The 26,880-nt window shown below is 35.9% G+C and overlaps 1 protein-coding gene across 1 annotated transcript in view; it reads right to left on the reverse strand.

Moving 5' to 3' along the window:
- The window catches only part of ADAMTS19 (ADAM metallopeptidase with thrombospondin type 1 motif 19), a 266,648-nt gene that overhangs the window by 53,347 nt on the left and 186,421 nt on the right, over nt 1-26,880 (reverse strand). Inside the window, exons 15-16 of the mRNA XM_061422888.1 lie at nt 26,291-26,411; nt 19,240-19,320 (exon numbers count right to left, since the gene is read on the reverse strand). Coding sequence (XP_061278872.1) covers nt 19,240-19,320; nt 26,291-26,411 — 202 coding nt within the window. The remainder of the gene's footprint in view (nt 1-19,239; nt 19,321-26,290; nt 26,412-26,880) is intronic.

The raw sequence follows: 26,880 nt of genomic DNA on the forward strand, positions 1-26,880 counted from the left end.
CATTTAAAATTAAGGATTCCTTCTATTTTTTTTACAAATGATTTTATGTTTTATTTAAGCTTTCAGGCACTCTCATATAATTGAATATCTTTCAAAAACATTTACATGAAGATTCACTGAAAGCTTTTATGTCATAATTCTATGACAATGTTCTGACAAATTAAGCTGGTAAATCTTTTCAAATATTATTTGCACTAATCTCTATTTATTGAACACTTGAGGATTTTTCAACTTTTTTAATATTGTGAATAACACTCAGATAAATACACTATACACTAATTATTTGTATATCTGAATATTTCCCTTGGATAGATTCCCAGCTTTGGAATTTCAGAGTAAAAAAACTGAACATTTAGAGATCTGAAAAAACAATTTCAAATTGATTTTCATAAAATTTGCATAAGTTATGAAAGTGTCCATTTCTGAACACCTCCTTGAAAGCACCTTTATATAATGTTTAATAATGACTAAATAATTGCTTATAAAGTATCAGCTATACAGCAGGGAATATTCAAAATTCTGGGAATCCCCATATGAACAATAGAAATGTGTTCTCTGGCTTCATAGAACTAATCAACTAACTGGCAAACCAGAGATTAATTAAGGCATGCTGCTGCTGCTGCTAAGTCGCTTCAGTCATGTCCGACTCTGTGCGACCCTATAGACAGCCTCCTACCAGGAGGTTCCTCTGTACCAGAATCCTCTGTTCCTGGGATTCTCCAGGCAAGAACACTGGAGTGGGTTGCCATTTCCTTCTCCAATGCATGAAAGTGAAAAGTGAAAGTGAAGTCGCTCAGTCGTGTCCGACTCTTAGCGATCTCATGGACTGCAGCCCACCAGGCTCCTCCGTCCATGGGATTTTCCAGGCAAGAGTACTGGAGTGGGGTGCCATTGCCTTCTCCAAATCAAGGAATAAGTAACTATTAATTATAATTATAATTAATTATAATTACACTGAATCTTGTGAGGGAGGAGTCAGGAAAGGCTTGTCTGAAGGATGCCATTTATGGACGACACTAGCCAGGGGAAAAGAGAAGCACAGAAAGAGCGTTCAAAACTGAGGGAACTGCAGGTGCAAAGGTCACCAGCATAGTGTGGTGTGAAACAGGTGACAATGTGCAGATGCCACGTGTCCTAATGTGGATCATGAGCTGATGAGACTGGAGAGCTGGGGACAACCAGACTTTACAGACTGTGTTAATTTTTAGAAGCTTTTTCCTAAGGAAAAAAATATAAAGCTATAAGGTTTTGAACAATATTGTGCAGAAAATGGACTTGCATAGGACACATTTGTATAGAGAAGACAGGATACCACACTAACATAGTATCCCACTGGAAAGTAATAGTGCCTTGACTTAAGACAGTAGAAGTATGAAGAGGAATTCAAGATGAAATGGATAAAATAGGCTGATGATTTGGTTGCCCTGGGTGAAAGGAAGTGTCAGGGCTGATGACAGATTTCTAGTATGAGAAACAGTGGTTATAATAGCACATAGATAGGAGAGACTAGAAAAATAAATGATTGAGGAGAAATATCAGGAGTTGAATTTTGAACAATCTAGATTTCTTTCTTAAAAAAAAAATCTCTTTTTTTGCTATTGAGGTTAAAGATGTTTCTCATTTGCTTATTATTTATCTGCCTTTCAAATTTAAAATAATTAAATAAATCATACATTATCTGTTTTTTTCTGGTCAACTAAGAGATTTTCTGGTGTTTATATTTCCATTATTATGAACACTGTATTAATAAAAGTATTAAAATTTTACCTCAATTTCTACCAAATAATACTTTTCCTACATACTACATATAAGGGGTAATATTTTTGATGAAATATTAAGCATACATACTGTTAGATGTATGAAAACTATTTAAGTATTAATTTTACCTTGAATTTTAAATGTGAAAAGGAAATATGCTGCCAGAAAACTCTCAACACCTTGCAAATAGCTTTTACCAGCTACAAATAGACATACTTCTGATAATGCTAGACTGATTAAAAATTAATGATTTTGCCTAAAAGTTAAACTATTTCCTTGTATTTCTCTAAGGTCTATTAAATATTCTGAGAGTCTTTTCAGCCCAAATTTGTACTAACGGCCAGTATAACTTCATTCTTTTTCCTGTCTTTCAATATACATTCAAGGCACTATTATAAAATATATCCTGAAAATCTCTAATAAAAATGCCTTAAAAACTTTTTGTGGTGACTAAAGCATCATATTGAGACTCAACTGGTCTTCTGGAATGCAGCATCCCCTCTTTCCCGAAATGCCACACGATGTACTTGAAAATCTACACAACTTATGACATTAAGAGCAACCCCATAGGCGGATTCAATATTCTGGGTGAGTAGTGTTTCTTGGCTTTTCAATTCATTAGCTTTAAAAATGTGTTTTTTAGAAAATCTATATCTGGCCAAATCTAAATAACTGGTGCTTCATTATCTCTCCCATTGTAAACAACCAGAAAAGCAGACAATATATGAAACGATTGTTTCAACGGACAACAGAGAACAGATTCCCTAAGAGGAGGAGACCAAAGGCAACCTCTAAAATTACTGGACTTCTGTCTGACGATATTTACCAGACCCTAAAGAAAATCAGTCCTGAATATTCACTGGAAGGACTGATGCTTAAGCTGAAGTTCCAATACTTTGGCCATCTGATGCGAAGAACTGACTCATTGGTAAAGATCCTGACGCTGGGAAAGATTGAAGGCAGGAGGAGAAGGGGATGACAGAGGATGAGATGGTTGGGTGGCATCACTGACTCGATGGACATGTGTTTGAGCAAGCTCCAGGAGTTGGTGATGGACAGGGAAGCCTGGCATGCTGCAGTCCGTGGGGTCGCAAAGAGTTGGACATAGAGAGGTAACTCCAGCAGAGCACAGATAACAAGGGCTTCAGCAAGATGAGGACACAAAGAAAGGAGTACAACTGACTAAGGCAGCTGGAATCTGTATTATGGAGTACTGGAGAAGAGGGAGTGGTACAAAGATGAGCTTCAAACTATTTCATACACTGACATGGTGTGAGGGAGGGACATAGCCTAGAGCACCTCATTTATTTACGCTTGCTGTAGAGACCTTTATCCATATTTAACCTGTCACAGTCTTCTATACTCTTATTGGTTGCACTTAACCATCAGCCCTTTCATTTACCAGTTCATATTACTGTTTTAGAGCTCTTAAAAGTCTTTTCCACTTTTGTTTCCTTTGGAGCTTTCCTTAACCTCAAATGTTTACGTAATGGCACGATGGAAAGAAATGGGAGTAAATGGGTACCTGGTAGAGTTTTGAGAGAACATACGGAATATGGGAAGTGGGGGATCTTGTGGTTTGTGTCAAGTGTCTGCTATTTCAAAATTTTCTTTTTGTTTCCTATTACAGAATTTTGACTACCTTCTAACTCTTAAAACGCTATTAACATCAAGAAGCTTTGTATTATACCAAGTACTGGCAACTTAAAGTTCTACAACAGAACTTTTTAGAGCCACTCTAAAATAAGCCTTTCATTTGTTTCATCCTTCATCTACCAAAAATCTTTGTGGCAGAAACTGTCATTGTAGTTTAAAGGAGAATGATCTCAATTTACTTGCACTATTCTTTCTAAATCTTGTGTTTCTATAAATCCTAAATGTTACATCCTTTAACTGCTGATTGGTGGTTTAGTCGCTAAGTCGTGTCTGACTCTTGCGACCCCAAGGACTGTAGCCTGCCAGGCTCCTCTGTCCATGTTAACTGCTGATTATTACTGACTACACTCTTAAGTAAGAAGAAAATGCATTTTTTCTAAAAGTTCTAGTATTTTTCAAGAAAACAAATAGAGCCATTAACAAACAAAATGCATTTTCCCCCCTAGGATGCGGTAATTAGAAAAAACAACCAAAACATAAAATACAATTATTACAAAAGCAAAAAAAAAAAAAAAATCTGCAAAGGTGTCCCTTTGAGCCTGAAACTAAATACTAAGCTGCAAATAAGTGGAGTGAGATTCCTCAAGGTTGAGAAAAGACTGACTACCTAGGACTTGTAAACTGCACACCTCCTGGAGCTTGTGTAGGGCTGGAAAACATGCATCTTTTGCTATCAGAGTGAAAGATCTTCCTGAACATATAAACTCTTCAGAGGAGAACCTAGGACGGCTGGCAAATTAGAAATGAAGTTGGATGAGTCCTAGAATTAAGGTTCCCTGAAAAGAGAGGATAGGTACAAAAATTTATTTGAAGACATAATGCTCAAAATTTTTCCAAATTTTATATAAACCATTGGCCTACAGATCTGAAAAGTACACTGGAACTGAAATAGGATAAGCATAAAGAAAGTCATACCAAGGCACAACGTATTCAAACTGCGGGAACCCAATGATAGGGAGAACAATCTTAACAGTGGCCAGAAAGGAAACAGGAAAATGATATAGGAGGGGAAAGATGTAAGAATCCCCTGGATACACCGTTGGAACTAATGCAAGGAAACATAATCTTTAAAGTGGGGGAAAAAAAAAACAACAACACAAAATAGTGAACACAGTGAAAATGTATTTCAGATATGAAGGCAAAGTAAACTGTCAGAAAAACAAAACCTGAGAAATATTGCTGCCAGAAGATTTGCTTGACAATAAGTATTAAAGGATGTTCTTCAGGCTGAAAGAACATGATTCAGATGGAAACGGGTTTCTAAGTGAAGGTATGAAGAATGTTGGTGTTGACACATGTACAAAAATATGAAAATAATTTTTTCACTAATTATTTTTCATATAATTGACTATTTGAAACATAAATGGTTAGACTGTATTTTGGTGCTGAAAGCAAATATAGAAATAAATGGATTATATAAAATGTAGAAATAAAATGTATAATAGCACAAAGAAGGGGAAAGAAGCAAGTAAAGAGAAGTACAGTGTTTTAAGGAACTTGTATTATATGTAAAGTGACACAATATAATCTGAAGGGACACAATAATAAGTTAAAAATCCATATAGTAAATCCTAAAGCAACAAATGAAAATATAAAACATGAGCTATATGCAGCTAATAAGCAAATAAAGGAGACTAATGGAATACTGAAAAATATTCCAACAAGAAGTCAGATAAAGAGAAAAAATAAATAAAAAGGAATGGAATACACAGAAAAATTCAATACATCCATAATTACATTTAAATGTATTCTGAATATTAGTTAAAGGAGAGAGATTTTCAGGCCACAGAGAAAAAAATGACTGGCTATTCAATTTGCAAGAATGTACTTTTTGGTAGGTGGAACTACTCTGGTGGCTCAGATAGTAAAGAATCTGCCTGCAATGCAGGAGTCCTGTGTTCAATCCCTGGGTGGGGAAGATCCCCTGGAGAAGGGAATGGCAACCCACTCCAGTATTCATGCCTGGAGAATTCCATGGATAGAGGAGCCTGGTGGTCTACAGTCCATGGGGTCACAAAGAGTTGGACATGACTGAGTGACTAACACTTTAAAAATAAAAGATAGGGAGCTTAAACCTAAAAGGATGGAAAGAAGCACTCAATACTAAAAAAACAGATGTATCATCTATATTAATACTAGATAGCATGGACTTCAGGGCAAGGAATATTCTGAGATCAAAAGAGAATTTTTTAAATGTCATTTAAATATAAATTACTCTAAATGTAAAATATTAAATGACATCTATAACTTATGAAGGCAATTATATAATCCTAAGTGTATCACAGAACATCAAAATGCATGAAGCAAAAACTGACATAAGTGAAAGGAGATACAGAAAAATCCTCAACTTAATCAGAGAGTTCAATAGTTCTTTTTCTTTAGTTGATAAAAGTAGAAAATCAATAAGAACATAGAACACCTGAGACAAAAATAGAACAAATGGAGCCAAATGATATTAGAGAAGAATCAGCAACTGCAGAATATGATTTTTTTCAAATATAAATGAAGCATTGACCAATATAGGCCTTAGGCCATGAAACAAGCCTCAGTTGAAATCATACCCAGAACAACTGACCCTTGGAAAACAGGCATGTGAGCTGCGTGGGCCAATTGTATGTGGATTTTTTTCAAGGCTAAATACTTCACTACCACGTGATCGCCATCTCTGCCTCCTCTGTTGGTTGAATTCACAAATGTTGAATTGAACCCAGATAGAGAGAAATGGAATATATGGAGGAAAAGTCTATATGGAGGTCTGACTATAAATTATACTTGGATTTTTGGCTTTGTGAAGGGGAGGCACCCTCAGCCCCCATGTTGTTCAAGGATCAACTGTAAATTCTCTTTAGACACAGATTTAACTGGAATCAATAACAAAATACCTATTAGAAAATGTACAAATATTTGGAAATAAACAATATATTTACAAATTACCCACGTGTCAAAGGAGAAATCACAATGGTAATTTCAGAATATTTTAAACCAAAAGTAGGACCTATAAAAATTGTGGAATGCAGCTAGAGCAGTGCCTAGACAGAAAAACTGTCATATTAGCAAAGAAAGGACTAAAATCAATTACCTGTTTCTACCTTAAAATGGCATTTACAACAGCAATTTAAACCTAAAATAAGCAAGATGAAAATAAGACCAGAAGTCAATTGAATAGAAAGCAGATTAACAATAGATGCAATTCATAACACTAAAAATTGGTTATCTCAAAAGAGCAAAAATGGACAAAACTCTGATTAAGAAAAAGACAAATTAATATCGGAAATGACAGGATAAATATTGTTATAATACTTACACACACTGTAGTGTAATAAGGATATAATATAAACAAATTCAAGGCAATAAATTTGATAAGTTAAATGTATTAGTTTTCTTCAGACACCAATTAACAAATGTGACACAAGAAAAAAAGAATATCTGGATAGTTATAAACACACACACACACAAAAGAAGTTAGGTTTGGGAATTATAATGCCTTCCCAGAAAGAAAATATCAATGCTCAAATATGTAAGGAAAAAAGAATACCAATTTTAATATAATATTTACTATAAAATAGAAGAGCAAGGGCAGACGGTTCTCCAAATTTACTAATAATGCTATTTTTCTTAAGGTAGTTAATAAATACTAACATCTACATACAGTTTCCATTATAACTAACCTATTGGTTAGGAATATTTGTGTTTGTCTCCTATTTTATTTTCTACTGAGTTTTAAAAATTTCGTTTAAAAATTACATTTGCTTCTTTAAATATAAATTTAGCCAACCTTTGTTAATTCTTATTTTTAAATCCCTCCTTTATATATTTAAAAACGTTGCCATAATATTTTTTTGTTTTATGTATATGATACAAATATATATGTCTGATTGTGCTCTCCCTTATTTTTTACTGTGTCCTGCTTATAATGTCTATTTCCTTCTGTGTTTCCTAAACATTTTTTTTAACTAAAATCGTATTTGTTGAACTTTATAGAATTCTTTTGAGGCCTGGTTTAAAGGTGACTTATCTTCAAAAAGGACTTGCATTTGCACATACCAGCCACCTTGGTAACGTCATTAAAAGAAATGTCTTGAGGATTTTGGACTTCATAGAGTAAACTGGTGCTAGAAATCCATAGGAACATTTACTTTGGTTTACAAATGCTCAGGACAGTAGCTTTTCTACCTTCACTCATTGCCAAAGTTACTACAGAGACATTTCTTGATTTTCTCCTTTTATGGTACAAAGGAAACATACATAGGGTGTCTCCTCACACTGAGCTCACACTGAGTTTGTAAATTCTTTGGGGTTCCCCTTTACATAGAGGTCTTGAGTTTCTACTTTGTAAAGATCCTGGGCTTTGTCTTCTGTCCAGTTCCTGTTGGCTCTCAACGTCTAAACTGATCACCAGGATTAAGCGTAAGTGGGGCTTCATTCAGCCTTATACTCTGGCTTCCTGTTCTCATTTGGTTTCTGGCAGGTAAGGGATCCTAACTTCTTTCCAGGTGAGAGGTAATTTTAAAAAGTATTCCTTCCGCCCCCCCCCCCCATTTTGTACTCTGCTCAACATTTTAAACTGTTTTAGTGAGAATTTTTCCCACAGTTGTTGTGCATTTTCCTGATAGCACACATCTACGAAAACTACAGATCAATTTTCCTCATGAATAATAACACAAAAATCCTCAACAAAACACTAGCTTCTGAACCAAATTCAGGAGCACAAAAAGCATAAAAGGAGGAATTAAAGTTATTTTTGTTTGCAGATGATATATGTAGAAACCACTAAAGATTTTGCAAAAAAACTCATTAGAAGTAATGAATAAATTCAGTGAAGGAGCAGGATATAAAGTCAACACAAAAAGCAGCTGCATTTGCATACACTAATAATGAACAATCCAAAAAGAAGAAAAGATTTCTCATTACAGTAGCATAGCATCAAAAAGAATTAAATACTTGGGAATTAACTTTACCAAAGAGGTGAATATGTATACAATGAAAACTACAAAACATTTCTGAAAGAAATTAAAGAAGATAAATAAATGAAAACACATCTCAGATTCATAACTTAGAAGACTTAAAAATGTTAAGATGTCAGTATTATCCAAGGTGGCCTACAAATTCAGTGCAATCCCTATCAAAGTTCTGAAGGCTTTTTGTGCAGAAATTTAAAAAACTCTATCGTAAAATTTATAGGGAATCTCGGGAGACCCTGAATAACCAAAACAACCTTGAAAAATAGGAACAAAGCTGGAGACTCACACTTCTCGATTTCAAAACTTACTAGAAAGCTACAGTAAACAAAACCTGTGTTACTGGCAAAAAACAGACATACAAACCAATGGAATAGAACAGAGATCCCAGAATTAAACCTTCACATATATGGCCAAATGCTTTCTACATGGTGCCAAGATCATTCAGTGGAGAAAGGACAGTCTTTCAACCAGCAGTGCTGGGAAAACTGAGTATCCACATGCAGAAAACTGAAGCTGGACTCTAATCCTACATATAAAATTTAACTCAAAATGGATCAAAGTTCTAAATGTCAGACCTAAAACTATAAAAGTCTTACAAGAAAATAAAAGGCAAAAGCTCCACAACATTGAATTTGACAATGATTTCTTGGACACTGCACCAAAAGGACAGAATATAAAAGAAAAACAGACAAACTTCATGAAAATTGAAAACTACATGAAAAGACACTATTAATAGAGTAAAACCCCACAAACTGAAAATCAATCTGATAAAGAGATTCAGATCCAGAATATATATAAATAGAAAAAAATTGATCAAAAACAACAAAAAAATCAAACAGGCTAAATAAAAAATGGGCAAAGACCTGAACAGATATTTCTCCAAAGAAGTTATACAAAGCCAACAAGTGCATGAAAAGATATTCAACATGACTTATTATTAGAGAAATACAAGTCAAATCCCTAATGAGATAACACTTCATAGCTATTAGGATGGCTACTATCAAAATAGAAAACAAGTGTTGGTGAAGATATGAAGAAACTGGAACCCCTGTAACCTGTTGGTAGAAATTGAAAATGGTGTGGTAACTCTGGAAAATGTCACATAGTTCCTAAAAAAATTAAAAATAAAATTAGTCTATGATCCAAGAATTCTACTTCTGGGTATATACTCAAGAGAATGAAAAGCCAGCTCTTTAAGAGACATTCGTATATTCATATTCATAGCAACATTATTCACAATAGCTAAAAATGTGAAAGCAACCCAAGAATACATGAATGAATGAGTAGATAAGCAAAAGGTGTTTTACATATATATATGTATATATATATACACACATATATACATATATATATATATACACACATTGGAATAATAGCCTTTAAAAAGATGGGAATGTTGACTTATGCTACAGTATAGCTAAATATTGAGGGAATTATGGTAAGGGATATGTCAGTCATAAAAGGACATTTATGGTGTGATTCCATATGTATGAGATATGTAGAGTGGTCAAATTCATGGAGATAGAAAAGCAAGATGGAGGTTACCAGGGAATGGGAAGAGACCAGAATGGGGAGTTACTATTAATGGGTACAGAGTTTCAGGTTTACGAGATTAAGAGTCCTGGAGATGGATGGTGGTAGCTGTACAACATAGTGAATGTACTCAATGCCATCAAACTATACACTTAATATAGGTAAGATGTCAATTTTGTTATATGTATTTTTTTTATAAAAGGGTTTTAAGGGGAATAAAGATATTCATGTTGGAATCCCTGGAATATATGAATTCTATCTTATATGGCAAATAAATAACACTGCAAATATGATTAAATTAAGGGTCTTCAGATGGGGAGATTTTCCTGGATATTACCATAGTGGGCCTAAAATGCAATCACATGTAGCTTTTTAATAGGAAGGAAGAGTGGAATGCAGAAAAAGAAAAGAAGGCATTGATTTTAGGGAGGTACATATTGAAGTGTTATGGTCAAAGGAAAAGAATGCAGGTAGCAGAGAATCTGGAAGAGATCAGGAATGAATGCCACCCTAGAAACTTCAAAGAGAGTATGGTTTTGCAGACACCTTGATTTTTGGTCCAGTAAGACTGATTATGGCCTCCAGAACTTTGGCAGATTACACTCCTTTCATTTTAAACCACCAAGTTTGTGGTAACAGTCACAACAATCATAGGACACTGATACATTGACATTTACTATAATGGGAAAACTAAAAAAGAGGTTTCTGCACAGATGAAAATAAAGTTTTTGATTTAGACATTATTTCTGAGGTGTACATGAAAATTTGATAATTTACATCAAATAAAAATGTAAAGAATGGAGCCAAATGTGATTCCTGAGAGAGATAGTATAGCAGAGAATACAGCAGGGCCCAGGCTTGAGCCCCACAGCATGGGAACTCTGGGAAATCATGTGGAGACTGAGAATCCAACAAAAGAGGGCATTTGCTGACCTTCTGTTGAGGAGAGACAAAAAAAAAGAAAAAAAGGAAAACTGGAGTAGCAACACTCATATCGGAGAAAATGGACTTTAAAATAAAGGCTGCTACAAGAGATAAATAGGAAACTAGATTACGATAAAGGGATTAAGAACATACAACTATTGTAAATATATATGCACCCAACACAGGAGCAGCTCAATATATAAGGCAACCATTAACAGTCAAAGCTATGACAAACCTAGACAGCATATTAAAAAGCAGAGACATTTCTTTACCAACAAAGGTCCGTATAACCAAAGCTATGGTCTTTCCAGTAGTCATGTATATATATGAGAGTTGGGACTATAAAGAAGGCTGAGTGTCGAAGAATTGATGCTTTTGAACTGTGGTATTGGAGAAGACTCTTGAGAGTCCCTTGGACTGCAAGGAGATCAAACCAGCCAATTCTAAAGGACATCAATCCTGAATATTCATTGGAAGGACTGATGCTAAAGCTGAAGCTCCAGTACTTAGGCCACCTGATATGAAGAGCTGACTCATTAGAAAAGAACCTGATGCTGGGAAAGATTGAAGGCAGGAGGAGAAGGTGATGACAGGGGATGAGATGGTTGGATGGCATCACCGACTCAGTGGACATGAGTGTGAGCAAGCTCCAGGAGATGGTGAAAATAGGGAAGCCTGGTGTGCTGCAGTTCATGGGGTCGCAGAGTCGGACACAACTGAGCGACTGAACAACAGTCCTAAAAGGGGAAATTGACAGTAACACAGTAATAGTGGGGGACTTTAACACCTCATTTATATCAATGGACGGATCATCAAGAGAGAAAATCAGTAAGGAAACACAGGCCTTAAATGACAGAATAGACTGAACAGACTTAATTGATACAAAGCAGTCCATCCAAAAGCAGCAAAGCATACGTTCTTCTCACAGGCACATGGAATGTTCTCCAGGATTGACCACTTGTTGGGCTACAAAGCAAGCCTGGGTAAACTTAAGAAAACTGAAATCATCTGAAGCATCTATTTCAACCACAACACTATGAGATAAGGAATAAATTACAAGAAAAAAGTGTAAAACCCACAAATATATGGAGGCTAAATGATATGCTACTAAACAACAATGGGTAACTGAGTAGGCATTCTCTAACACCAGATACAAAAATAAACTCAAGATGGATTAAAGATCTAAATGTAAGACTGGAAACTATAGAACTCATAGAGGAAAATATATGCAGTACACTCTTTGAAATCAATTGCAGCAACATCTTATTGGATCCACTTCCTAGATTAATGAAAAGAGAAACAAAAATAAACAGACCTAATTAAAAAGTGGAAATCATAAAAAAAAAAAGACAGCCCACAGAATGGGAGAAAATATTTGCAAATGGTGTGACTTACAAAGGATTAATTTCCAAATCATGCCAACAGTTCATGTTGCTCAATATAAGAAAATAGTCAAAATATGGGCATAAGATCTAAATAGACATTTCTTCAGAGAAGACAAATAGATGGCCAGAAAACAAATGAAAAGATGTTCAAAATCATTATATGCAGAGTACATCATGAGAAACGCTGGACTGGAAGAAACACAAGCTGGAATCAAGATTGCCGGGAGAAATATCAATAACCTCAGATATGCAGATGACACCACCCTTATTGCAGAAAGTGAAGAGGAACTAAAAAGCCTCTGATGAAGGTGAAAGCGGAGAGTGAAAAAGTTGGCTTAAAGCTCAACATTCAGAAAATGAAGATCATGGCATCTGGTCCCATCACTTCATGGGAAATAGATGGGGAAACAGTAGAAACAGTGTCAGACTTTATTTTTCTAGGCTCCAAAATCACTGCAGATGGTGACTGCAGCCATGAAATTAAAAGACACTTACTCCTTGGAAGGAAAGTTAAGACCAACCTAGATAGCATATTCAAAAGCAGAGACATTACTTTGCCAACAAAGGTTCGTCTAGTCAAGGCTATGGTTTTTCCTGTGGTCATGCATGGATGTGAGAGTTGGACTGTGAAGAAGGCTGAGCACTGAAGAATCGATGATTTTGAACTGTGGTGTTGGAGAAGACTCTTGAGAGTCCCTTGGACTGCAAGGAGATCCAACCAGTCCATTCTGAAGGAGATCAGCCCTGGGATTTCTTTGGAAGGAATGATGCTAAAGCTGAAACTCCAGTACTTTGGCTACCTCATGTGAAGAGTTGACTCACTGGAAAAGACTCTGATGCTGGGAGGGATTGGGGGCAGGAGGAGAAGGGGACGACAGAGGATGAGATGGCTGGATGGCATCACTGACTCGATGGACATGAGTCTCAGTGAACTCCGGGAGTTGGTGATGGACAGGGAGGCCTGGCGTGCTGCGATTCATGGGGTCGCAGAGTCAGACTCGACTGAGCGACTGATCTGATCTGATCTGAATACTGTCACCCTGTTTATTTAACTTATATACAAAATCATTATTAGAGAAATGCAAATCAAAACTATAGTTAGTTATCACCTCACATCAGTCAAAATGGCCATCATCAAAAAGTCTACGAACGGTAAGTGCTGGAGAAGGTGTACAGAAAAGGGAGCACTTTTACATTTTTGGTGGGAATGTAAACTGGTATATCCACTATGGAGAACAGTCTGGAGGTTTCTTAAAAACTAAAAACAGAGCTGTCATATGATCCTGCAATCCCATTTGTGAGCATGTATCTGGAGAAAACCAGAATTTGAAAAGAAACATTCACCCTAACATTCACTGCAGCACTATTTATCATAGCCAAGAGATGGAAGCAGCATAAAAGTGCACTGACAGGTGAATGATTAAAGATGATGTGGTACATGTATACAGTGGAATATTACTCAGTCATAAAAAATAGTGAAATAATGCTATTTGCAGCAACACAGATGGACCTAGAGATTATCATACTCAATGAAGTATGTCAGACAAAGACAAATATGATGTGATATCACTTATATGTGGAATCTAAAAAAGTGATACAAATAAATTTATTTAGAAAACAGAAACAGACTCACAGACTTAGAAAACAAATTTACAGTTACCAAAGGGAAAAGGTAGAAGGGAAGTATAAATTAGGAGGTTGCTATTAACACAAACACTATTATATAAAATACATAATCAGTAAGTACCTACTGTATAGCATAGGGACCTCTACTCAATATTCTATAATAAGTGAAAGTGAAGAGAAGTCGCTCAGTCGTGTCTGACTCTTTGCGACCCCATGGACTGTAGCCTACCAGGCTCCTTAGTCCATGGAATTTTCCAGGCAAGAATACTGGAGTGGGTTGCCATTTCCTTCTCCAGAGGATCTTCCCAACCCAAGGATTGAACCTGGGTCTCCCACATTGCAGGCAGACGCTTTGCTGTCTGAGCCCCCAGGGAAGCCTCCATTCTGTAAACTTAAATGGAAAAGAAATCTGAAAAAGGTGAAATATGACTTTTTCACTTTGCTGTAGCCCTGAAACTTATACAACATTGTAAATCAACTATGTGCTGTGCGTGTTGTGCTAAGTAGCTTCAGCCATGTCTCTTTGTGACCCTATGAACCAGAGCTTGCCAGGCTCCTCTGTCCATGGGATACTCCAGGCAAGAATATTGCAGTGGGCTGCCATGCCCTTCTCCAGGAGATCTTACCAATCCAAGTATTGAACTTGCATCTCTTACATCTCTTGCATCGGTAGGCAGGTTCTTTACCACCACCTGGGAAGCCCTACTCCAATATAAGCTAAAAATATAATAATTTGAAAAAAGATAATATAAATATGATGTTTAAATTCTGGAAGAATAGCCTTTTGCCAGACGGGTAATATTAGGTGTCAGTGAATGCCAAGACTATAAAAGAGAATTTTACATGACTTAATTAGCTTGAAATATTAATTTATAAGCAATATATATTTTGACAATATACTATTTTCTTTCATATATTTAAAAATTATTAATTGGCCTAAGTAAAATAGCTGATACAATTTTTTCCAGAAGCAATACTTAAAAAATTTAGAAATATTTTCTCAAGCTCCCAATGAAATAAAACCAGAAATGAAAAAAAAAGTTACAATCAACACCACAAAATACAGAGGATTATAAGAGATTAGTATGAATAATTGTATACAAAAAACTGGATAACCTATAAATAATGAATAAATTCCTAGAAATATCCAATGTCCCAAGACTGAATCGGGAAGAAACAGAGAGTATGAAAGACCAATTCTCAGTAATAAAATTGATTCATTAATCAGAAAATTTCCAATAAACAAAACTCAAGGTCCGGATAGCTCCACAGGTAAATTCACCTAATATTTAAAGAAGAGTTTACACTTATCCTTCTCAAACTATTACCCAAAATTTAAGAGGAAGGAACACTTCAAAATCCATTCCATGAGGCAAGTATCACCCTGATACCAAAATTAGACAAAGACAATACAGGAAAAGAAAATTACAGGTCAATATTCCTGATGAACATAGATCCAAAAATCTTCAAAAAAAAAGACTAGAAAATAAAATTCAACAATACATTGAAAGGATCACTACATCATGATTAAGTTAGGTCCATCTCAAAGGTGAAAGGGTAGTGCAATAGTCACAAATCAATATTTACCTGATACACCAGGTAAATAAAGTGAACAATTAAAAAAAAAAAAAGGTCATCTCAAAAGATGCAGAAAAAGATTTTGACAAAATCAACAATTATTTAGAATATAAAAGCTTTTAACGATGTGGAAAGAGAAGACATACACCTCGATATTTAATAAGGCCAGATATGACAAAAGCACAGGCAACATCTTACTCAATGGTCAAAAGGTGAAAGCATTTCCTCTAAAATCAGGAACAGGATACAGATACGTACTCTCACCATGTTCATTCAACATAGTATGGGAAGTTCTAGCCACCATAGTCAGACAGGAAAAACAATCCCAACTGGAAGAAAGAAGTGAAACTATCAGTCTTTGCATATGACATGATCCTATATGCAAAAAATCCTAAAGATGCCACCAAAATACTATTAGAACTAATACATGAATTCAGAAAAGTAGCAGGATACAAAATCAATATACAGAGATCGGTTGCACTTCTAAATACCAGTAATGAATCATCAGAAAAGGAAAATAAGAGAACAATCCCATTTATAATTACATCAAAAAGAATAAAATATTTAAGAGTAAATCTAACTAAGAAGGTACAAGACTTGTATTGGAAGACTATATGGCATTAATGAAAGAAACTGAAGACAACAAAAGGAGATGGGAAGATAGACTGAACTCATAAGCTGGAAGAATTTTTATTGTTAAAATGACCATACCATGTAAGGCAAATCTACAAATTTACTGCAAGACTTATCAAAATACTGCTTGCACTTTCCAGAGAATTTGGACAAATAATTCTAAAATTTATTTGGAAACAAAAAAACCCTGAATAGCCAAAGCAATCTTGAAAGAGAGGAATAAAGCTGTAGGTAACACACATACCCTCATTTTAAATGATACTACAAAGCAGCAGTAATTAAAAGAGTCTGGTACCAAACATGGAGAAAGACAGACATTGATCAGTAGAACAGAACTGTTGCTGCTGCTAAGTCACTTCAGTTGTGTCCGACTGTGTGTGACCCCATAGACGGCAGCCCACCAGGCTCCCCCGTCCCTGGGATTCTCCAGGCAAGAACACTGGAGTGGGTTGCTATTTCCTTCCCCAATGCATGCAAGTGAAAAATAAAAGTGAAGTCGCTCAGTCGTGTCCGACCCTCGGCGACCCCATGGACTGCAGCCTTCCAGGCTCCTCCATCCATGGGATTTTCCAGGCAAGAGTACTGGAGTGGGGTGCCATTGCCTTCTCCGAGAACAGAACAGAAAGACCAAAAATAAATTCATGTTTTTATGGTTAATTAACCTATGACAAAGGAGACAAGAATATACATTGAGGAAGGACAGCTCTTCTACAAATGGTGTTGGGAAAACTGGACAACCACATGCGAAAGAACCAAACTGAACTACTTTCCCACATCGTATACAGAAATAAACTCAAAATGGATCCAAGTGTTAAATTTAAGACCTGAAGCCACAAAATTCCTAGAAGAAAGCATAGGTAGTATGCTCTTTGACAGCAGTTTTAGCAATATTTTTTTTTGAGGGGTGGGGGGGATTTGTCTACTCAGGCAAGGCAAACAAAAGCAAAAATAACCAAATGGGAATATGTCAAACTAAAAATGTGCCAACAAAGGAAAAGGCAGCTTACTGAATGGGAGAAGATATTTGCAAACAATATATCCTGTAAGAAGTTAATATCCAAAATGTACAAAGTACTCATACAATCAACATCAAAAATCCCTAAACAATCCAGTTAAAAAGTGGGCAGAGGCTCTGAAGAGAAATATTTTTCAAAGACATTCTGAGGGTCAACAGGTACATAAAAAGATGCTCAGAATTACTAATCATCAGGAGAAGGAAAATCAAAACCATGGTGAGATATCACCTCACATCTGTCAGAATGGTTATCATCAAAAAGACAAAAACAAGTGTTGGCAGGATGTAGAAAAAAGAAAATCCTCTTATACTGTTGGTGGGAGTGTAATTGGTGTGGTCACTATGGAAGGCAGTAGGGAGATTCCTTAGAAAGTTAAACACAGAACTTCCATATGATCCAGCAATTTTGCTCCTAGGTATTAACTCAAAGAAAATAACAGTATTAATTCAAAAAGAGATAAGCACCCTGATGGTCAGTGTGGCATTATTTACAATGGTCAAGATATAGAAGTGTTCATTCGTCTGTGTCCAATGATAGATGAACAGATAAAGAAGATAGAACCTGTCATTTGTTAACAGGTTTTAGTTTGACATAGTCCCATTTGGTTATTTTTGCTTTTGTTTGCCTTGCCTAGGTAGACAAATCAAAAACAAACAAAAAATATATTGTTAAGACTGCTGTCAAAGAACTACTATCTATGTTTTCTTCTTGGAATTTTATGGTTTCAGGTCTTAAATTTAAAACTTTAATCCATTTTGAGTTTATTTCTGAATATGGTGTGGGAAAGTATTTCAGTGTGGTTTATATACACAATGGACTATTAATCATCCAAAAGAAAAATAAATCTTGCCATTTGCAACCAATATTTAGACCTAGAGGATACTATGGTAAATGAAATAAGTCAGACAAAGAAAGACAAATACTGTACGATCTCACATACATGCGGAATTTTAAAAATGAAAACAAGCAAACAAAATACAAAGAAACTCTTAGATATGGAGAACAAACGGGTGACTGCCAGAGGGAGGGGGTAGTGGGTACATGAAATAGATGAAAGGTATTAAGAGATAAAAAGCTCCAGTGATGAAATAAGCAATGTAGGTCTTATAATATATAGTATAAGGAACGTGATCAATAACATTGTAATAACTTTGGGGACAGATGGTTACTAGACTTATCGTGGTGACCATTTCATAATGTATGCATATGTCAGCACTATGCAGTACACCTGAAACTATCAAAATATCATAAGCCAACTTTTCTATTTCACAATTAGAAACAAAAAACTTTCTTCATAGATGCATACACCTGAAGTGAGGCAAAAGAGAGCACAGTTAGTTCAGTTGCTCAGTCGTGTCCGACTCTTTGTGACCGCATGGACTGTAGCACGCCAGGCCTCCCTGTCTACCACCAATTCCCGGAGTCCACCCAAACTCATGTCCATCAAGTCGGTGATGCCATCCAGCCATCTCATCCTCTGTCATCCCCTTCTCCTCCTGCCTCTAATCCTTCCCAGCATCAGGGTCTTTTCCAATGAGTCAACTCTTCGCATCAGGTGGCCAAAATATTGGAGTTTCAGCTTCAACATCAGTCCTTCCAAAGAACACCCAGGATTGATCTCCTTTAGGATGGACTGGTTGGATCTCCTTGCATTCCAAGGGACTCACCGTCTTCCATTAAAAGAGCAAGTCCTCTTAGTACATAGAAGTTTTTTTTAAGAATCCCACAAGATTTCCAAATTATAGAGCAATCAGCAAATACACACACACACACATACACACACATCTATGTATACATTTGCACATGCAACAAACATGGATATGTGTATATTTATGTGTATGCACATGTGAAATATATTTGTGGATATGAAACAAAACATATCCAAATCCTCCAATGAGTATTTGTTCCTTAATGTGGATTAACATGAAGAAGTAATTAATAACTCCCCCCTGCCTCTGCTGCCAAAAAAAACATAGTCAACCACATTGCTTTTGCTCCAGGGAAGTCCCTGGGAGGGAAGGAAAAAAATTCCTACTTGACAAGAGGTGCTTCCTGGGAAATTCATATATGTAACTAGAAACACACTGACGTTCTGGTCATCACAGAACTTTCAGGGCAAGACAGCTAAGCTTGAACTTGGATGGGCTCTGTGTCTTTAACACAGGTTACCTAAATAGCTGTGTGCTGGCTTTTCTTCCACAACTTTGATTCTTCTTGCTCCAGCAGGTATCACCAGCACTTCTACATAACCTGTAAAAGTCAATAAAACATGAAATACATCTTGAGTTTCTTCTAATTCTTTTTTCTTCACTGACTTTCCCTATTTTCTTTTGGTTTTGGCTTTTGATGTGTTATTTCAATACCTATATAAAGAAAAAAATTATCTATAAAAGCTGTCATAAATTCAAGTTGAGAAGTTTTTTGGAGCAACACTGAGAATACAAAACTATCATGAGCAAATGGGTGACTGTATTCTATGTTAAAAAGCTTCCCAACAGCTTATGAATTATAAGGTGAGAAAAAGCACAATGGGTAGCTTGGTTAGAAACACAGTGAATCCTGGAACAGAGCAAATTAACTTAAGTTCTGCTCATGGAACTCCTGTAAATCAGAAAGTGTAGGCAGGAGGAAACATAGCTAGAGAGCATACACATGGTGGATGTGTGTTCCTGAAATAGTTGAGTATTGGACAAGAAAGACCAAGCCTTCCCTGGGAGATGAACAAAGGGTTTTGAAACTTGAGCTGGAGACAAGTAAGATAATAAGATAATTAATAAAATAATAAGTAAGGCCACATCAGACAATCTGATGTCACCCTGAAAGGGATCAGATGGCTAGGAGCAAGATACAATTAGGTATATTTTAGGAAATACAGTTTAGCAGTGGTTAGGAATGTAATGCCTGAAGTGAAACAAGAGGGTAAGATAAAGTTGGATAGAAGAAAAAGTACACACAAAAAGTCAAAATCAAGACTTCATTTTCTCAGTATTTCTATATAGCCACACATAGTTCTAATAAAAATCTAATTTTCAAAGCTATTGATAAAAAGGTATAATAGCTAATCCTAGAGTTGTCTCCTATTGATTAATTATTCAAATTCCTGAAACTGTTGACAATTATTTGCTGTTTATCAAAAGGTAGCAGACACCCCACCTGGTGGCAGTGCCTGGGACTAGAGGTGTGTGCTTTTCAAATCAGCATTTCCAATAGAGAATAAATTTTCAGTAACACTAAATCATACAAGTACTTCCATTTTGTTACATGAACGCAGTATGCAGCAATGAAAATAGAAACGAACACTTACTTCCTATTTGCATACAGAAATGAGGTAACATGATTTCTGTACTCAGTGAGTTTAGAATCGAATTGGAAAGAGACAAATATCTTACATAAAAATGAGTTAAATAAAGCTTCCAAAATTAAGCTTAGAAGATCATATTCAAAATAAAATGGCTAATTTTCCAATGAAGAATGTAAATTAAAGTTGTTTAAACCATCCCCCTTATCTGATGACATCACCAGTCAGAAGTTTTGCTGCTATTTTAACTCAGAAGTGGGATTTCCGCCCCCCCCCACCCCCAACTTTAAGTGGTTTGGCACCCCACTGCAGTACTTTTGCCTGGAGCATCCCATAGACGGAGGAGCCTGGTGGGCTGCAGTCCATGGGGTCGCTGGAGTCGGACACGACTGAGCGACTTCACTTTCACTTTTCACTTTCATGCATTGGAGAAGGAAATGACAACCCACTCCAGTGTTCTTGCCTGGAGAATCCCAGGGACGGGGAAGCCTTGTGGGCTGCCATCTATGGGGTCACACAGAGTCGGACACGACTGAAGTGACTTAGCAGCATACATTACTGATGTTCGAGTAACACTGGCACCAGTAGGAATCACAATGTTTCAGAAAAGAGAACATTTCATATAGTCAAGGAAAGCTTCATAAAGAAGCAAAAAGATTAACTGTCTTTGAAGAATGGATAGGATTTGGATATACAAGTGACCCTTAAACAAAACAACACGTGAGTTAAGAGTGCTGATCTGCCCTGTAGTAAAAAATCTGAGTATAATAAGTAGTGGACCCTCTGTATACGTGGTTCCTTTTTATCTATGGTTCTACATCTGAAGACTTAAAAACTGCAGATTGTGTGTACTGTAGTATTTACTATAAAAAAAAATCCATATATAAGTGGACCCATGCCATTATTTGAGAGTTAACTGTATATAAAAAAGAGTGAGTTCACCATATATAGAGAAAAGTAACATGGTAAGTGGTATTTTTTGTACCACACAAAATAACTGACAGAATGAGAAGATGTAAGAAGATGGCTATATTAAGAGAATTTAAATGCATGCCCAGGACGCTGAATTTACCACTTGAAGCTACTGAACATTCTACAGCAAGGGATGTAATCAGATACTGGTTTGGAGAGGTTTTATCTGATAGTTTGGAAGAGCCTCAGTGATACAGCTGTGGAAAGCAGTATCAGGAGGCCAATGTAAAAATCCAGGAGTGCTAGAGGCTAAGGAGGAAAATCTAGAAGGCATTGTAAAGGGAAAAAAAACTCTGAGTTTGAGAACCAACAGAAAGTGAGGACATAACACAATCTTTTATTATTACTTATGTGAGAATGCAGTCATCATTTATAAAAACATGAAAGTCAAGTTTGGGTAATAATCTGACAAGTTTTGCAGTTTGTACTCAACAAACCAGTATAATACACTAATAAAAAATATCCAGTAAGAACTCTGGGAATCTGGAACTCCAGGGTAAGGTCAGGCTTTCCTCACCTCTGTGAGGCAGTAATTGAAGCCACAGGAGTAAATGGAGAATACTTAGAGATGGAAGTCAAAGACTTAACCTTGGTGACAGTTATGGGTTTTTAACAGAAAGATTGAAAAAAAAAAAAAGAAAGAATACAGGAAGGAATAATCCCAAGAAAGTAGAAATCTGGCTATTTTGGTATAGTGGGATCTTATAGATTAGAATATTTTAAGAAGAGTACTGGTACAAAAACCTGCACAGACATCAAAGAGAAAGGTGACTAAGGGGAGTCCACCAGATGTCACAAACAAGAGGTAACCATTCATCTCTGAGCAAATTAGGTGTTTGAAGAAGATAAATTTCAGGATTGTTAAAAATGAAGAGTAGATACAGAAAAGCAGAGGCAGTAACTGTAAATTCCTATTTGAGTTTAGCAGTAAACCCAGAGATATGTTGTATTTTAGGACAACAGTTATATCCAGAGCAATTCTCTGTTATTCAATAGAAACAGCTTGGAGGACAGGTGAATTAGATTGCGTGTAAAGAAGAAAGAGAGGAAGGAAAATATTAAGCAAAGACATTTGATAAGGGATAGCTAAAGTCTGGGGTCTTGACATTTTTCAGTAAATAAGTCTCACAATTGAGACTGCATATTTTTAAAAGATGTGGACATACGAGTGGCTATAATTGAGCTCAGAAGCTGAAATAAAGACTATGATATCAAGGTCATAAACTTGATCCTCACATTGGACAGTTTGCATCGTATATACATAGGAACATCCTCTTTTACAACCAGAGATCCCATTCTTAATTGGCCATCTTAAAATGCCCAAGGTAATCCTTATCTCCATGGTAGTAACAATGATAAATGCTATATTTTGAACAATTGCTATGTGCTAGTCACAACTGTAGATAGTTGATATAAATTATTTCATTCAGCCATAATGATATCATCCAAGGTAGATATTTAATAGATTGGAAAATAAAGGTAGAGAAAAAGAAAAACTTGCCTTTTTCAAGACTGCTGTGTCACTAATTAGCCGATGCAAGCTTCGAACTCAGATCTGTCTGATTACAGCTAGAGCCCACTACTACTATTTCACAGAGTAGAATACATGACACTATGACTCTCTTATTGCTGTGGCAAACATACAAATAAAAAGTCTAAGAGCATGCATTTCTTGTTCTGGATTAGTGTCATCATCTCTCGTACTAAGAATAACAGATTCTATGCCCACCCTCTTCTAAATGTATATTGATAACTATATAGTTCCACAAGTGGCCAAATATACAATTTACCTTTAAAAATCCCTTAACAAATCAACCCCTGTCCAGGCAAATTAAAATGAAATACGTTGATATATGTGCTAAGGAACAAAAATTCCCTTAAGTTGATTTTCTAGTTTGAACAAAAATGATTTAGCAAACTCTAAATAGAGCACAGGGACTGAAAACACCCACATGTGTCTGCGCATGTGTTACTCATACAATACATACAGTGTGTATGGCCAACTGGACCAAAATAGGGCTGCAGTTCCTTCAAGAAATTCTAGGGAGTCCATAAACTATAAGGATAAAATTGTCTCAAGAGAAATGAATACAGCATTCCTAAAGTCACAAGTAGATGAAGCCCACAGCATAATTAAAGATTCATACAGATTTTTGTTTTTTAAAGTTCTTAATGATGTAATGTTTCATTATTCATTACACTAATAAATGGTAATGAATCACACACTATGTTGGTCATTAGGACTAGGGTACTGAACAAAAAATAGCCATGATATTTTTCCTCACTGATCTTTAAAGTATAGTAGGAAAGCAAAGATCAAAGAGTGTAAAACAAAATTACCTTACAACTCAACTCTGTGGATACCAGTAGGGTATCCATACAGAGAGATAGGATGTGGAGGCTGTTCATGGAACACTTCATTGAAGAAGTGACATCTGTACTGAGACCTGAATGCTAAACGATGCTTGGTCCTTGGAAGAAAAGCTATGACAAAACTAAATAGCTTATTAAAAAGCAGAGATATCACTTTGCCAACAAAGGTATGTACAGTCAAAGCTATGGTTTTTCCAGTATTCATGTACAGATGTGAGAGTACCATAAAGAAGGCTGAGCACCAAAGAAGTGATGCTTTTGAGTTGTAGTGCTGGAAAAGACTCTTGAGAGTTCCTTGGAAAGCAAGGAGATCATACCAGTCAATCCTAAAGGAAATCAACCCTGAATATTCATTCATTGGGAAGACTGATGCTGAAGTGCCAATACTTTGGCCCCCCTGATGTGAAAAGCGGACTCATTTATTGGAAAAGACTCTGATGCTGGGAAAGATTGAGAGCTAGAGGAAAAGGGAATGACAGAGGATGAGATGGTCGGGTGGCGTCACTGACTCAATAGACATGAGTTTGAGCGAACTCAGGAACATAGTGAAGGACAAGGAAGCCTGGCATGCTGCAGTTCATGAGGTCGCAAAGAGTCAGACACGACTTAGCGACTGAAAAACAAAACCAGGCGAAGCTAACAGAACAATATTTTTAAATGCAAGGTGCTAGAGAGAGCACGGTCAGCTTGAGCACCTCTAGCAAATCTATTGGTTGCAGCTTAGAGTAGGAAAGTGACCTCGGCAGAGTTGATACCAGAAAGACAAGTAGGAACAACACCACACAAAGTCTTATGGTTCAAGTTTAGAATTTTAGTTTCTTCCATGAACGGGTGTTAAACTAGCAGAGAACTACAAGCACAACAGATTGTTGTAAGGAAATAACAGTATTAGTCTCTGATATTCCCAATATTGTAGGCACTTTAGACATCTTCCAAATATCAGAGGCTGTTAATATAATTTAGAAACTAATAAAACACAAGTAGAAATTAAAAGTGCAATAAAAACAAAGGAGATTTGAAGTAGAAATTGGGGAGGTGGGGAGGAATGTATTCATCTAACTGTAGTCAGAAGGAACAACATTACTGGTTTTTAACTGCAATTTCTATTATCTAAGTTTAGTTGAAAAATTAAGTGTTATTATTACTAAACAAAAGCTACCAGTGCTGAATGTGCATCAGTATTCCTCAGTGAACTGTCTCTGTGCAGGTAAACAATTATGCAGGAATAGGCTTCAAAAGTTCTAGTATCTTTAAATCTCTTCAGACATCACTTTAACTTTTGCATGATAAAAACATCTCCCATCACGATCAGGCTGAAAAGCTTATTATGACTGTACTTCTTAGCTGGAAGCCAGGGAACCTTTTACAGCTTTGCCTGCCTTTTCTCAATGAGTTCTGACAGATTTTGACTTTCAGAATCTGTCACCTTTTTTCACAACTTCGGAGACTGAGATTTTGATCTGCAATTTACCCTGGGCCTTAGTTATTTTTAGGCTTCAAGTTCTTCGAGCTCACTTATCTTTTATTCTGCTGGGGCCAAGAGAAAGGTTATATATTTGAGGGCTGTGTCTAATTTTCTCTTAGGGGCTTTTTTTTAAAACCTAGTATGAACTCACTTTTCATGATTATTCAAATATAAATGGCTTATTCTTCATATTAAAATATATATTTTGGGGGCACATCTTTCAGTTTCTGAATAAGAAATTTAAAACAGGAAAAAAAGTTGATATATGTAGTGTAAGCATATAAATGACAATGAAAATCAATCATAAATACTAAGATAGTTCAATAAACAGATGTCCAGGTAAGACACCAATGTAAACATAAAATATTTGCTTCCTCCCAGTAAACTTGAAGGCTTGAGTTTAAAGCATTTTCTGTATATAAAGTTTACTTGTGAGTCATTATATTTCAGTACAGATAATATCACTTTTTGTTGTGGATCACTTTAAAATTCACACTACATAGATCATTCACTGTCTGTTCATCCTCATATCCCCTATGAGTGTTTATAGATGAGGAAAGAAAACGAGAGAGGATGTGTTCCTGCTCTTAATATATCTGGACTATCAGCCCACACCTTCTGATTTTCTGTTATAGTTTCCAACATGCTACACTGCTACAGACTCTGCTTTCAAAAATGTATTTCTTTGGAACTTAGTAAACACATTAAGAAAATAATAAAAAAAAAATGGAAGCTGAAAACCTGAAGACTAATACTCTCAATAGTTGCTTCAGGCTGTTAAAAATTATTATTCTCTGTTAGACATCAATACTGTGCATTGGAGGATAAGGCCTGTAGAAATCTGATAATATTAGCCAATGCAAATTAGATTATTCCCTTGCTGCTCCAATTTATTAAATACACAACAGATGATTTCATATTCTCAGTATTGGGAAATGGGCTTGTTAGCATTTTGGCTCATATCATATGTATTATATGTCATCATGAAAAATCATTCAGTACCCATTACAAAAGTCTTCAACAATCAGAAATGTGATTTCTAAGTCAAGTTCAATGTAATTTCTATCCCCAAAGACTGTTTGGATTAGTAATTTTGAAAAAAAAATAATCACCTGCTCCTCTGGTGTGATTAAAATCTCCTTTAATGATTTTGCATGATTTTCCATTGCCATTGCACACACCACAATGATCTTCCCTTGCAAGAGACCCTAATAAACCATCACAGCCAACTTTCTGCAACAAGAGAATGACAGTACATCATAAAGTGAGCTTCTTTTCTAACGACTACTTCAGGACAAGCCTAGTCTACAAACTTGACACATCTATTTGACAAACTAGTAAAACTCCACATTCGCTGGTGCAAACTAACATAGCAAGCTTATATCAAATAATATCATTTGTAAAGTGACCAAATAGTAGGGCAGTGATCAAACAATATTTTCCTATATTAAAACTTAAATGACATCTGAAAGTAATTTGGAAAACTCTTATTGAGACAAATGCAATTTACATAAACCCCAAAAGAAATCGCATTTCTACTAAATGTAACATGATTGATCAAATTCATTCTACTCAGCATAGAACAGATGGGTTTTACCGTATGGTTGGCTTTACTCCTAAAGAGGCTGCTGAATAAATGCTGAATATTAAATATTAACTTGTGCAAACCAAACATAAATGTTTGTACTCATCACAGTTCATG

This window comes from Bos javanicus, chromosome 7 (genome assembly GCF_032452875.1).
Source record: "Bos javanicus breed banteng chromosome 7, ARS-OSU_banteng_1.0, whole genome shotgun sequence".
Classification (NCBI taxonomy): domain Eukaryota; kingdom Metazoa; phylum Chordata; class Mammalia; order Artiodactyla; family Bovidae; genus Bos; species Bos javanicus.